Raw genomic sequence first — 16,182 nt, forward strand, 5'->3', positions numbered from 1 at the left:
TTTTCTGAAAAAAATCAGTAAAATATTTTCCCTAAAGATGATCAGATAAATAAATAAATGCTTGAATTTTAACATTTATAACAGTATAATCTGTATAAGGTCCATTTCCTGAAATGCATTCACTTTTTTGATTATGTTTAAAAGTATTGAGATTCATTTGAATGAGGAAGTAGTTTAAAGTGGTAGTGTGACATAATTGAGGCAGACTTATGTTTTAGTATTTTTTTCCCCATTAGGGGTCCATTAAACCCTCCCGCTTTTAGAGGCAGACTTATCAAATCGTCTGCTAGGGTGACAGCTTATCCACCCAACAAAGTCCGAATCTCGACATAAATCTCACTAGCAACTCTTTTTTATACGTACGTCACTGTCCGTGGTGGTCAGTTTACACTTTACGCATAGATTTCTCATAATCTTGCTGCTGCGGTGGAATAGGAGGGTCCACGGTGCGGATCGGTGCGGTGTGGAGTGGAAGAGAAGGCGGTGAGTCAGTGGTACAGCAATCGAGGGCAGGGCGGTACAAGGGAAGAAAACGCAGCGTTGGAGCGCGCCGCGCATACGGAAGGGAGCCGCTAACTGACAGCCGGAGAGGAACGAGGCGCCCCGCTCGGCTCACTGGCGGAGAGGAGCAGGATAATCTTTCCTCCTCACACCCGTCTCGTCAAAGGCTTCTCTGTGATCCAACTGGCGCAAATGGGCTACGGGAGGCTCTATCCACCAGCGGGTTTGGCATGAAAGCTTTTCCGACGCGTAAACAAGTAGGAGAAGGGGAAAAGAGGACACCGCTGCTTTACGACTTCATCCAAATTCACTTCAAATAAACGCACTCCAACTTGGTCAGCCTTCTTAACTCTCTTCTTACGAAGTGGACCGAGAAAATATATACATATATATTTTGGAGTAGAAACTGTGCTCCTACTCTTGGGATCATTTGTAGCTTTCTTCGTTTATTTCCATCGCAATCTTGATGCATGTAAAGCATGCTGGAAGCAAGTAAAAAAAAAAAAAAAGATTGCACCCTTCAAATAAAACACGTGTGTTGCCCTATTGAGATGGAATTATGAACGGACGCTGAGGAAACTCCGGGGAGGAATTTAAATCTCAATTTGGTGCGCAATTTGTGCGGCTGAAGAACTTGCAATCCTTATTAGTATTTTCGTTATTTTTTTTTCTTTTTCCCATGGAGTAGGCTTGAATACCAGGTATTGACTTTGACAGGTACATATTAATGTGAAAAAAATAATAAGATAAAGTGGGTTTATTCTCTGACGCCCGGAAAAGACGGATCTGATGCGCACCTTCTCCGTGGGATGGTAAATGACCGATGGGGAATCATGAATACCTCTTCTGAACTCGAAGATGGAACTCGGCATAAAAACCAGGTATGCATGAATGTATCTATGTTTGCGCCTCCCTGACGCTGTGCCGTGTTTCCGAGGAGTGGTGCATCTGCTTGGTGCAATGTTACCACGCTGGATTTGGTGGTGGATTTGCCTCACGGGCGAATCTCTGCACTGTGGAGACGTTATTACAGGACATAGCTGCAGATGAGCTTCTGTTCTTGTCACACTGTCTAAAGCCTCCCGCTTATCATGCAGTCATAAATCCTGTTTAGCGGGAATGTTACGTTTTCATAGAAGCTGGTACATTTTGGAAGTAGTAAAAAAAAAAAAAAAAAACATCACTGTAGGCGATAACTGTTTGCGCATCTTGGCTGCGTCTTCGGCATACTACTTCTTTTTCATGTAGAGCTCAGGGCTGTACGCATGTACCCTGATGTCTGGAAATCCTCCGAAACTTGGCATACGGACGCCTTCTTGCTTTTAACACCCCTCCTGAGCCGTTTAGGCTGTCTCCCCGCTCGGATGAATTGAGACAGGAGCGGACGTGCGTTGTGTTACAGTCAGGCAAGCTCACTTTGGGGAATAGTCGATGTGTTTTCACAAGGTCAGTGGAGGGTTATTGACAGCCCATAAGGGAGAGGAGCTCCCTTGGAGCGCGGAATCGGATTTCGGGGCACTATTAGAGCTGGCCGCCTCTGCCAACCCAGGGCAGCAAAAACACCGTGAGCCTATTTGTCCTCCCCTAATTAGAATGAGGACAGGTTGCTATGCTTGATAAATGCATTAAAAGGAGGAGATCATTTTCTACACCCTTCCGAGTTTCAAAATGAACTTTTAATTGTCATTGCATGATATGGGGGAGAAAAAGGAATGACATTTTCAAGGTTTTGGGTGCCAAAAACGCACAGCTAAATCACATCTCAAAACACGTTTAAAGCTCCTATCCCGAGAGGGAAACCTGCCAATGGCACATATCCTCTAGGCTGAGCCAGCCTGAGGCACACGCAAACTACGCTGCCGCTTTCAGCGCATAGACCAGCAGGGGGGCCCCAAGGTATGTTGAACTGTCACACTGTTAACTATCCAAGTAGATCCTGGGAATTGTTGCTGTTAACTTGAATGACAACCTAAAATGCTATTACTTAGAATGCATGAATTTTACTCAAGATGAATTTAAAATATCTTAATACAGAATTTTGATAGGGATCTTTTACCACGCCCCTTAACCTCTAAGCGCAAACATAGTGGGACTGCTGATTTGACACACACTAGGAGGATTAGCTAGTGAAAGGCTATAAAGAAGCTGACTCTTAAGGACTTCAATGGAAAGTTGAGTAGAAGTAAAAGGTATGGCAGAGAACAAATGAACAAATAATGTGTTGCATCACTGTGTATGTCCTGAATATATGATATTCAGTTTTTGAATTGAATTAAAATAACTCTTCAACGGTATTGTTTTTGACATACTGGCATGCACCTGTAGATCTCAAAATGTTTGTGGTAGAGATGCACCCGTCTTGGAAAGCTCTGATTAGCAGACTCCAGTTTTTTTTATATTTGTGACTTCTTTTTTTTAAGAACTCAAAAGATAGTATTCTCGACCACTTAATCGGAGTGGTTAGTATTTATATTAGAGGAAAAGAGATATAAGTTGTAGTAAAACAGAATGTTGCTACTTAAAAACAGAGGAAATTATGAATTTTATATTTTAGGATACTTTTAGCACCTTTTTAGCACAATTATTGTGATTTGCTCAGTGAGCAGTGCTACACCACAATTTCCGTAGATGTTCCTTAACAAATACAAACCCTTATCCAAACTCTAAAGGTGCTATTACTTAGAATGCATGAATTTTGGTAACAAATGATAGAAATTTGTTACCAAAAATAGCTAACTTTCAGTCTTCACTCTGTATCAACTTCCACAGCGAAGAATGTTCTGATCTTGTAATACTTCCATGTGGTTTATTTCCATGATGGGTGGGAGTTCAATTTTTGACAGGTAAGGGGTTAAGCCATGATGAACTCATTATGCATTGGTGCTGTGGTGGGAGCATATGGACCATAGGCGAGTGGAGGAGTCGTGATTACTAGAATCAGTTAAAACAAGGCTTCGTTTGTCAAACCTCACAGTTGTCAGACTTTCATGCAACCCCTTTTTATTTGCTACAAACAACCCATCTTAAAAAAAATAAAAAGAAATGTGAATACAGACCTGGCCTGAAGACATAATGAATGGAAAATAATATGTGATGAGTAATGTGTCATTTTTGCTTTCTCTGTTTAGTTGTGAGGGTGGAGGTCTGAATAACTCATTGATGCTTGCTGGGAAGGTTAGAGAATGACAAGACAACAAATACCTTCCATAAGCTTAATGCTCGCTGCGGCAGACAGCATCAGGAGGGACGTAGGATGAGATGAGAGGCTCACAATGCTCCCCTCCATCCCTTTCCTCCTCCCCACATCAATCTGTCTTCTTCCCCTGCCGTTAATTTGCCATCACACACAAGCCCACGTAAAACTCTTTCTCACTGCAAACATGTACGTGTGTGATCCCCTCACCGTCTCTGTAATCTTGAGTGCTTACACCAACTCTTTATCTCTGAGCTCATGCTTCTGACAGTCATTTCAGAAGGAGTGGGGTGTGGTCAGGTAGTGGAGATCTCTTAGAGGTGAGATGACTGAAGATGGCAAGATTTTTCATGTCAGGCTGCACATCCTGAATGTGTAAGGCCTTTGTAAGCGGAGGACGGCAGATGTAGTAGTATTGAGATTTAAATACAATCAGCCTTGAAATCTAATTTACTGTATGAAACTTAACATAGATTTTCCCATATGCTCTTACCTTACTGTATTACAAGTGAACTCCAGGGCAAAACATTCATATTAAGCATTATTGATGGAAAAAGAATCAAGGTTTGCTTTTGCTTTCATTGCACCACCAAGAGATGAACTGTGCAATTATACTATAACACTGGATGATAGGTTGCTGTTTTGTATTTATTTACTAGGGCTCCTCTACAAAGACACCAGCATGGGAGTTGATGACTTGAACAGTTTAATTTGTTTCACACACAGTGTATATGGCTCTACATCATGTTTATCTGCGTGATTTCTCCTATTTACTGAACATGGCCTGTGCTTTCAGACACACAGCCAGTATAACTGAGAAGGCAGTGAGGCCCAGTGGGGTTGCCCCTCTCGGACTGGAGGCAATCAATATCTCTCTGAGATCACCAAAGTTTCCAGAGCAGTGAAAGGACTCTGTAGAGAGAGTTGGAGAGAAAAAAAAAACAAAACAAAACACAGATAGCAGCTGTGCCTTGGCCACTCAGAAAACTCAGAAATCACAAAATGTGTGGGTTTATGCTGTCCAAGCTTCCCTGGTAGAACCCTGAACCAACACAAACAGATTAAAGTAAACAATAGATCAATATGTTGGAAAACCACCTAATGCTTAGCAGACCGCATTTATTGGCACCACTGTTAAAAACGTTTGAAACGTTTTCAAATTCCCCTTGGATGGTGGTGATATAATCTCAGTTAAATTTTCAAAAGAGAAAAAGAACTGTTTGATTTCAATACATTAAGTGGAGAAAAAAAAAATTAAATCACCAGTGCCACAATTTTTTCGCCCCTTCTGTCAATATTTCTGCAACCGTCTGCCAATGAAACTCAAATTGGTCTTCTCTGAAAACGTTCTAGAAGGTTGAGGCAAGTCACATCGGTATAGAGTTGGAACCGTTGCTAGAGAAGTCACCATTGTCTACTTCCACTATCACTTTGTGTTTGCATTCATAACAGTAGCCAAATTGAAATAATGCTTTCATTCCATGAGCTACACGTCATTACCATGCACGCACAATCAGTTGAAAAGTCCTGACATGAAATAAGCAGCTGAAGTCCACCCACCACTGATAAATGTAAGTAGTAGATGGATGGGCGGAGATAGAGATGGTTTCATTTGTCCCCAGAGGAAAATTGGTCTGCAGGCTGGTGATCAGGCATTTACGTGATACGACGGTTACATACAAACACCAACTTTATACAATAATGTTAACAGCAAAGTAGTTTGATCCCTCAGTAATTTATGCTATCTTTTTTTTTTTTTTTAAAGATACCCTGCTTCTTGAGAATACAGGCTAATAGGCTACAAGATGATTGTAGAGCAAGTGTGACGCACAAATCAAAGGCTGATGCTGATGCTGCACAGAGTGGGTGCACACAGAGGGGAGTATCATATCATCCTTTAGTGTCCGACTGTATGGGAACGATGTTGATCAGCAGAATCTGATAACATGCTGTGAATGATGTGCAACAGGCTTGCTTGTATTTAAAGCATAAAGTATATTTGAACAGGCTGGCTGCATCAGAATCCCAACACAGAGAACCATTCTTTAGGGGAAATCTGCAACGCTGCAAGGTGTAGGCCATGCCTCATTTGTTCTGCAACCCCTGCTGCCTGATCTGAAAGCACACAAGACCTGTGATCTCACCTGATCAGCTGGTATGATGTGACAGCACGAACTGATCTTTATGGGTGGTTCACTGATTGACCATTTAGGACACAGCTGTCAAACTCCAGTCCTGGAGGGCCACTGTCCTGCAACTTTTAGATGTACCTCTGCTGCACCACACCTGAATAGAATAATTAGGTCATTAGCAGGCCTCTACACAAGAAGGAGGTAATTTCATTCCAGTGTGTTGTACCTGTGGCACATCTAAAAACTGCAAGACAGTGGCCCTTGAGGACTGGAGTTTGACACCCCTGATTTAGAATCATAGTTCTGTAATAAATATTGTGGTAGTTAAAATATTCCTTTAACATATGTCACTTTATTCTGACTATTCTATTAAAGTTCAAATGTGAGTTGAAGATTTTCTTAAATGAGAGGACAGATGAGGTGGACCTTTAGTCTTATCTGACCTGAGCATGTGTTTTTATTTCTGTACAACAGAGAGTAGATTTTTTTTTAATAAAAGCGAAAAAAAAATAAAATAAAATCTTTACATAAAAATGTTACATTAAAGGGATTTCTAGAGATCTTAATTTACAGACTGGTGATTTTTACTAAAACAAATTTTTCTCAAATTTTAAATGGCCATTTTTACATTTTTCACAGAAACAGTGAACTGTGGTGAGACTGCAACTTCTTTGCAGGGCTGCGAATACACGTCTGGCTCTGTAAAATGAAAGATTTACCTCCAGAAGATGTGAAACAAAGCTATTATAAGCACACAACCCTTTGCTATCGCAAGTGTATCAGAACGAGACTCTGCAGCGACCCAATTAGAAATGATATCAGGGTCGGATGTCCCTGCCAGGATTTATCTGTCTGCAGTAACTCAGTTAAACACACACCCACATGTGGTGGCACAGACCATTCGCACTTCGACAATGTCATAAAGTGCCGTTTTGTTGGGACCTTTGCCATCACAAATCATCACAGAGGGAGGTCTTTAGTGTCAACTGTCAACATGATGGATTACTGCTGTAAAGCTGTGTATTTTAAGCCAAAACTCAATCCTTTTAGCACATTAGTCAACTAGTTCGATGGGCTAAATGTATTTTAACAGTGTCTAAAGACCGGCAATGGAGGAAAAGAGAAACAAAGACATGAATTAATTGCAATAGCACTCTATCGTCAACTCTTGAGCCTTCAAATGTACTCAGGACATACCGTCATCACACAAGTCAAAATGCCTTCTACTCCTTAGCCTCTGGATTGAAAAACCTGTTAAGAATGAAGCAAGTTTTTAACCAAAAACATCATGACACAGCCAGATTTCTTTAACTTTAAACCAATTAATGGTCATGTTTTCTTGGAAGCATATGCAAGTAATTGTAACACCAAACAAATGCTATTGGTGACATGCACTGTGATGAGCTTTATAATCTCCACCACAATTTAAATCTGAGAAGGTTCACAAGAGCCTGTAGTCTTATTGATAAGACTACAGACTAACAGAACCAAGCTATGGGTAAATGTCAGCTGATCTTTAGGTTTGACTGAAGAGTTTGACATATTTTGGCAAATGAATGTAAAATCTGCTTAAGACAACAGAGCTCAAGAGTGAAATAACAAATCGCTTGAGAGCCCAGAATCCTTTGACAGTTCCGATTTAAAGCTTTTGTGTAAAACAGGAAAAAGAAAACCCTGACAGCTCTGCTCAGCAGCTGTCACTTAGTCACATTTGACAAACACATCAGAGGTTGGCGTGGCCATTTACCTAATATATGTGACCAAAAAACTGCTCACTATATCTACCATCTATCTCTCTATCCATCTGTCTCCCTATCTCTATATCTCTCCACCTATTTATCTCCCTATCTCTTATTATGGAAGTTTGTATGATGTATAAAATGTGTTCATATCCCTAAATCTTGTCACACGTCAACCACAATGAGGAATAATTACGCACTGGAAGTTAAATGATGTATAAATTAGAAAAACAACTTTACAACAACTGTAAATGTAAAACATGTTGGATGCGTTCGAGATGAACGTCTTTACTGTCATATCTCTCAAAGATTCATTGTCGAAAGCCCAAGTTTGCCACAAGCCATCAAGGGGTCACAATCAATTTGGGTGGGTGGTTTAGGAGGTATAAATGCACTCCTCACTTTTCCGATTTGTTCTTGTTAAAAAATGTTGAACTAATGCAAAAAAAATATATATTCTGACTGTTCATAATTATGCACTACCTTTTGTTGATCACATAAAATCCTATTGGAATACATTGAAATGTGTTACTTTAGCATTATAAAATATGAACAAATTAGAGGTATGAATTCTTTTGCAGGGCACTAATGCTGATTTTTCATTTTTATTTTTTTTAAAGCTCCTTCAAGAATCCAAATAAGGTCAATTTTGAAAAAAGGAATATGATTTTATTGCTCTTAATGGATGAGTTAATTAAGAACATGCATGTAGAGTCAGCAAATGACAGCCGAGATCAGAAAAGATGAACATTAATTATACATAAGTACCCTTTTTTTTAACTACCCTTCCAGTTTATGGAATCAAAAGATGCCAGCTTAAGCTGTCACTTGCCACAGCTTGTTAAAAAGCCTTATGAAAATTACAGTTAATAAGATGGCATGTGCAAAGTGAAAATTGCCACCTTTATATTATGATTTTGATTAATTGTTCAGCTATAATAATCATAATTAGAACACTCATCTGACTTGTAGAGTAATGATATGACATTTAGATTTGTACAAGCACATTTCATAAGCTTCTGTTTGGGAGGAAGGATTTTTAACACTGGAAGGTTGTCACGGCGCGTTGTCACGGTGTGTGAATTAGATGTCTGCAATCTGTTTTTCTTTTTTTTGTTTGTTTGGGTTTTTTTTAGGGTGACCTTGTCAAACTAATGCACTTGGCGATATGGCCAGAGGTGAAAGAGGATGTAGACTGTAGCAAAAACAGAGCAAAGAGACTGGTTCACTGAGTCTGTGAATTCCCTTTGGGGGGGAGGGGTCATGCCATGGCAGCAGTTCAGCCTTTAACAACCTCAGCATCAGTCTTCCTTGCCCTGTGCTGGGTGGCATCAAGAAAACGTATAATAGGACATTTTCAACCTTTACGGGGGCTTCGTTCTTTTGTCCTTCTCACTTTTCATTTATGTGTGTGTGGACTTTCATGCCCCGTCAAAGCCTATGACAAGAAACTGGCAAATGTTCTGAAAAAAAGAGCACACAGAATAAGCTTTAGTGTTTATATTTTCTGCATGTGTATATATCTATGTATACTCGTGGGCTGTGTATTTTTGATTGGCACAACTAAACTTAATGCTTCAGTTATAGTGTAAGTTGATGGTGGATCAAAATATATCTGAATATCACCAAGGAAAAGTTTGTATAAAAAAAGTTTAGGGTGTTTTTTCTACAGCGAAACATGGTAGTGGGTCACTTTTGTAATGAAATGATTGGTCAGGAAACAGTTTTTCTTATAAAATCAAGCTTTTAGACAGAAGATATTTAGTGTACAAATCTGTCATCACATTTTCCTTTGACAAACAAGTCAAGCTAAGCATTTTTTTTGTCAGATTTTGTTATATTGATAACAAAATCTTGTCATTAACACATTCCACCATCATCCCTGTACCGAAGAAGAGGTCCATCACCAGCCTGAACGATTACCGGCCCGTCGCTCTGACCCCGGTGATCATGAAGTGCTTTGAGAGGATTCTTCTGAGGTACATCAGAGACTTCATCCCCGCAAACCTGGACAGCCTTCAGTTCGCCTACAGAGCGAACCGGTCAACAGAGGATGCTGTCTCCATCACTCTGCACACAGCCCTGACCCATCTGCAGCATCCCAACACCTACGTCAGGATGCTATTTGTAGACTTCAGCTCAGCATTTAATACCGTCATCCCAGACAAGCTGGTGCTGAAGCTACTCGAGGTGGGGCTGCCCGCTTCACTGTGCCACTGGATCAGAGACTTCCTCACCAACAGGCCTCAGGTGGTGAGAATAAGTGGCTCAACATCGTCCCCACTGGTCCTCAACACAGGCACGCCGCAGGGCTGTGTGCTCAGCCCAGCTCTCTTCACCCTGTTTACACACGACTGCGTGGCCATCCACCCCACCAACACAGTCGTGAAGTACGCGGACGACACAACAGTAGTGGGTCTCATTTCAGACAACAACGAGACCCACTACAGAGAGGAGATTCTGCAGCTCACTCAGTGGTGTTCAGCCAACAACTTGGTGCTGAACACAGGGAAGACCAAGGAGGTCATTGTGGATTACAGAAGGTCCAGGAGGACGGCTCACACTCCCCTTCTCATAGATGGAGAAGTGGTGGAACGTGTGGACAACATCAAGTTCCTGGGCCTCCACATCACTTCTGACCTCTCCTGGAACACAAACACCTCCCACCTGGTGAAGAAAGCACAACAAAGGCTCTTCTTCCTCAGGAAACTGAGACGGGCTGGACTTTCCTCACGGCTGCTCGTGAACTTTTACAGGGCGATGATCGAGAGCATCCTCTGCCTCAACATGACTGTGTGGTATGGTAGCTGCACAGCACTGGAGAGGAAACAACTGACACGGGTGGTGAGAACAGCACAAGGCATTGTGGGATGCCCCCTCCCAGACCTGGACTCCATTTACACAGACCGGGTCAAGAAGAGAGCTGGATCCATAGCCATGGATTCCAGGCACCCGGGCCACAGACTGTTTGTGCCGCTGCCATCAGGCAAGCGGTACAGGAATATACGGACTACAACAAATAGACTGAGAAACAGTTTCTTCCCCACAGCCGTCAGAGCCATTACTCCCTGCCGTCCCCCTCTCCCACACATATCATAACCTCGCAGTCACACATACATATCCCCCACCCCCACACAGTCATATTGTTCTGCACTTTGCACTGTCACATTATCTGTACTTTGCCATAATTGGACCTGCTGCTACTTCTTTGGTGTGGTTGAGTGCCTTTAGTTAATTTAGTTGTATATATTGTTATTATTATTATTGTGTGTTTGCTTATTTATACTGTATATATTTGACCTTTTGCACGGGAGCTGCAATGGAAATTTCGTTGAATTCTGTTCAATGACAATAAATGCTATCTATCTATCTATCTATCTATCTATCTATCTATCTATCTATCTATCTATCTATCTATCTATCTATCTATCTATCTATCTATCTATCTATCTATCTATCTATCTATCTATCTATCTATCTATCTATCTATCTATCTATCTATCTATCTATCTATCTATCTATCTATCTATCTATCTATCTATCTATCTATCTATCTATCTAAGCTGAACCTAGCACTTTTGCAGCAATACACATTTGAAACACAAATCGATTATTATGACTCTTTATTGCACTTACCAATGTATCTTATAACCACATTTTGTAATTTATTGACCCTCTACATCAAATAAACAGCAAGAAAATAATGCAAGAGATAACACTAATTTCATGCATACTATAATTATTCTGACAAAACGGTGGCTAGCGATATACGACTACAGTGAGAAAATTACCTGGAAAGAGGGAAAATACTCAGAAAAACTAAGATGATCAACACAGTTGTGAAAGGTGACTAATCCCTTGAGAGGAAAACAACAAAGCATTTAGAAAAAAAAGTTATTGAACCAGAACCATCTGAGTGTGCAGGGAAAAGCAGGATGACACTGAGACAGTTAGTGGAGGAGAGAAACGATGAGCAGCAACCCAAAGAAAAAAGATGTGACTAAAATATGTGACTACTTGGTAGAGATAATTTTAAAACAAGAATAAAAGATGAATCCTTAACTCATTTTTTGCTTTTTTGATGGGACATAGTAGCCTGATGCTGCTTCATCAATAATATAGTTATCTTTTATTTCAATGTAAATTGTTTTAATTAAAATCATTGACTAAAATATTACGGCTCATATCCTTGAAACAATATTATGCTTTTAAAAGTCTGGACTCTCATTTTCAAGATCTGAGTGACAACTACGATTGTGTACGTCCTTCAAACTTCAAAATAAATATTTTATGTGGTCTAAATAGCATTCCATATGCTATGAAAAAACAGTATAAATTTGGTTTCCAAAATACATTTTATAGAGTTTCAAGAGAACTTCCTTCAAAATAAAAAAAAAGCTGTTACTCTCACTTGATGTAGGATTTCAATCACTCCAAGGTTCCACTTTATTTTTTTCTTTTAATAATATGCCAGATGTTTTCTGCAGCACTTCAGCTGTTTAGTTTCTTAAATCTTTTTTTCTGCTGCTATCCTGCTGCAGTGAGAGCAGAATGAAGGCCTTTCTGAGGCTAAAGACATCATTTTAACAGCACCGTGGATTGGTGCAAAATCTCATTAATGACGCCCGCACATACGTGTAAGCATTAGTGTGGCCGTATACATTCCAGGCAGGTACGATATGATTTTATTGCATCATATTGCATTACAACAAATACATTTTTGGAAAACCAGCAGGACAAATGGCTCTGACCACAAAAAAATAAAGGATTCTAAGTTATGTAGCTTATCACACAGTGTATATTATTGTGATTATATTTTAATAAATCATGAAGCTTTACATTATATCTACTGCCGGGAATATTGTTTGAAGGTTGTCCTGGGCTCTTTGTTTACCATTTGTATTATATTTTTCTTCAGTTTGATGTCAAACATCCTCCCTGCAGCCACAGCCAGAGATTCTGACTACAGTCCAGTGGACATTAAACTTCTAAATAATATGTACAAGTGTAGTCTTCAAGCAATAAGTTGCTTGAAGATGTTCTTATAGGCATTACCTTCAACATGCTTGTCTGTGATTTTTTTCTTCCAATCTCCCGGGACAACTCTCGTTCACTTCTTGTGGTCCATGTTCATTGTCACCATGTTACCAAACAGCACATTGACTCCTTGTCACCATTTTTAAAAACTAAAGTTTGAGGACAAATGTCATGCTACGTAGAAGACACAACTTAGTTTAACATGTCCCAATTGTCAAATTACTTCATTTTTTTTCTAAGGGTGCCATTATTTTTGTCCAGGTTTGTCTTACTGGTTTACTTTTTTAAAATGATTTTTTAATTTTAATAGTTTTTTTTTTTTGTTTATTTTTCCAGTAAAGTTTCATTTATTATTACTTTTCTCAGGTTCCAGTTGTTTCAGTGACCATTATGGGTTTTTCGATCATTAAAAGAGAGGCACCAGCAATTTTGCAAGTAATTTTTCCTGCAGTTTCATCTCCTTGTCTTTTGCAACAGTGAACTGAGCCAGTTCATGAGGTAGTAGTTAGTGCTGCTTTTATGTTGATGAAGGATGGAAAAAAAAATTCTGGTCATGTTACTGATTTTTCTTTGGGGCTTTTGTTGCATATCAAAACTGACATTAATTGGCATTGCAATTAGCGTGCACTATAATCAATTTCAAAGCCTTTACATTACCCTGTGTTGCCTTTTCTCTTTCGGGAGTGCCTTCACAAAAACAATTTTAATTGCATCTTGCTTTTTTTTTTTTGGTGTTATTCAGTTTATCTTTTCATTGCCAGCTTTTTTCACACACACATACCAGAAACCACAGTCATAGGTGAGATCTGTTGTTTTATCTTTAGTGAATAGTGTGATGGTTAACAGAAGAGTGGGCCTGTTGTTAGAAATGAAGGTATGAACATGTGAGAGGAGTCTGTGTGTTGGTGGAGCATTGCAGTAATGAGCTATTACTGTCAAGTTGTTACATAAGTAAGCTTTTTCATAGAAAGTCATTTAGCACCTTAATGGAGCAGCATGCTCTTTTGTGTAGGACTGTTATGCAGAGAGATCCATTTTGTGTAACATGAATATGCTGCGGTCCTGTGACTTTACAAGGCTCTAGTCTGAAGGTTATACATGACAGCAGCTGTCCACTGCGCTTGTGGCCTCGCTCATCCTCTATCTGCCTTTGTTATCTGACCCATGCACTCTTTCAATGTCTTTTTCTCATTTTCTCCCTTTGCGTGTCTGTCGCTGACATGAAGGAACTGAACATTTCAATATCAGATGTCTTACACTGCAAGGTGGCTGGAAGGCCTTGAAAGAAGCAGCAGAGGCAAAGAAGGACAACAACAAGAAAGGAAGAGGGCTCGGTGAAAGCAGAACAGTTTTGAAAATACAGATTAGAACCGGTTTGGGGAAAATAAAGAAAGACCAAGGTAAAGCTGAGAAGACTGGAGGATGAGGGCATGAATCACTGAAGGTCTCAGATCAGTGTTGAGTAAACGGTGTGCTTGCAAAGGAAAGGGTGAACTTAAATGCACTCCAGTTTCTGTAAATCCACAAGATTATTGCTTACTAGCATTCAAATAAGCAACATCTGCAGCAGGTTTCATCATGACTTTGGTTATTTCATTCATTTAGTTGGTAGATTGTGGTTGTGCATGTCTTAGTGTTTGTGGCTTGTCTTGTTGTCTTTATACTTAGTGCGTCTCAGTTGTCCTCTGTGTATACTTATATAGATAAGCTTCCCTCTTTTAGTATCTTTTCCCCCTTGTTACATTTCACCACATCAGTTGACTTTGTGTATCGCTTGCTCTTCCAATCCTTGCTGGTTTTGGGGTTTATCAGATTTCCGCCGTTAGCGTCTTGGTATCAAATTTTAATGGAGCTCTACTGATGTGCTAATTTTGATTTATTCATTACATAGACTTTAAAGCATTGCAGTGACACCCAGTAGGGTGTCATTTTTGCTGTTGACTATTGTTGTGTGCACGTTGCGCAAAAAGGCTACTACATTGAAGCTGCTCAACCCTAAAATAACATCTGAATCCAAAATATGTTGCTGCAAGTACATTTGTCCCCCAGTTCTAATGTCAGCATTCACAGTTTTAAAGAAGAATGACCAAGGATTCCTGAAGCGCTTGAAGTTGAATGGGTATCATAACAACATGCATCAATCTGATAGGTGAATAACATAAATAATAGATGAAAAACTAAAAAATATATATATATTTGTTGATGAGGTCATATGTCTATTTATTAAAAGAGTTGGCAGAAAAAAGGGTTTTTGAATTGAAAATGTTGCTTATTTTGGCAATATATAGTTTTCTATTAAATATAATAACTTGCAAAAAATTAATTACGCAACTTGATTAAAAATGCTAATCGAGTCCTGCCACTAAATAAGACATCAAAGTCTGTCTTGCAGAAGGCTGTATAGTGGCAGTCAGTATGTGATCTTTTTTTTTATATAAGAAAGTATGTAGTACTTGAGTTGACCTGTTTTGTTGACTGAGGCCACACGTATATAGCTGTAAGGCAGTCTGAAACCTTTGGGGGTTCATGGAAAATGTTATTTCTAGCTTGTGCATGTGCAAAAGGAATACCTGTCCTAATTCTCTTTCAGCTCATATATGTACACAGAATACTCTATAATATAAAATTGAGTGCCTTATCAAAGCAGTTTGTATTTATGATTTGTGTAATGAGTGAGGGTTGAGGTCAGTTAGTTGTAAAGGGCTTATTTTAGGCTGCAAAGCAGGAGAGAGAGGAATTTATGAATCAGAAGAGAGAATATAAGAGAACAATGCCAGCAGCGTGATCTTCTTCTCAAAGTGGCATTAAAGGCTGCCCTTCAGGCTGGCTTACAGTTCACTTTTCTTTTATCAACAATGAAGACCAAACACTTCTAAATTGTTTAGTTTGCAACATTTTGAGTAACCTAGAAAGAAAAATATGTTGACAGAGTGATGAAGCTTTTTTCAGCTAGCTAACTCCTTATGAAAAGAAAGTTGTCACCTTTTTATCAACTTCCAGTCGTGCTAAACTATAAAACTAGGAGGAACTTCTCAGGCCTAACCTGAACAATCCTAGAGCACAGGTGTCAAACTGCAGTCCTAGAGGGCCTCTGCCCTGCAACTTTTAGATGTGCCTCTGCTGCACCACACCTGAATGGAATAATTGGGTCATTAGCAAGGCTCTGGATAACTTATCTACACAAGAAGGAAGTAATTATGTTATTTCATTCCAGCTTTTTGTACCTGTGGCACATTTAAAAACTGCAGAACAGTGGCCCTTGAGGACTGGAGTTTGACACCCCTGTCCTAGAGTGAACAAAAACATCCTAAAACATAGTTTTCAACTTAAATATATATATATATATATATATATATATATATATATATATATATATATATATATATATATATATATATATATATATATATATATATATATATATATATATTTACAAAAACTAATAGGTTACTTTGGGAATAGGGTCACCTTAGAATTAGACAAGGATAAGAACTGGTTAGCCAATTAAACCTAGTCTGGGTTATTTTTGAATCAAAGAATGTTTAAAATGTAGAAATGTGTTGCTAAATCTTCATCCCAA

At 39.3% G+C, this 16,182-nt stretch overlaps 1 protein-coding gene across 2 annotated transcripts in view; it reads left to right on the plus strand.

The window, feature by feature from the left end:
* Positions 1–313: 313 nt before the first annotated feature.
* Positions 314–16,182, plus strand: part of LOC102228704 (fibrinogen C domain-containing protein 1-like) — a 154,074-nt gene continuing 138,205 nt past the window's right edge. Inside the window, exon 1 of one of the 2 annotated variants that reach the window (XM_023338582.1) lies at positions 314–1,382. In XM_023338582.1, the coding sequence (XP_023194350.1) occupies positions 1,311–1,382 (72 nt within the window). In that variant the 5' untranslated portion in view covers positions 314–1,310. The remainder of the gene's footprint in view (positions 1,383–16,182) is intronic. The other variant, XM_023338583.1, reaches the window with a different exon arrangement.

Source organism: Xiphophorus maculatus, chromosome 8, assembly GCF_002775205.1.
Source record: "Xiphophorus maculatus strain JP 163 A chromosome 8, X_maculatus-5.0-male, whole genome shotgun sequence".
NCBI lineage: Eukaryota > Metazoa > Chordata > Actinopteri > Cyprinodontiformes > Poeciliidae > Xiphophorus > Xiphophorus maculatus.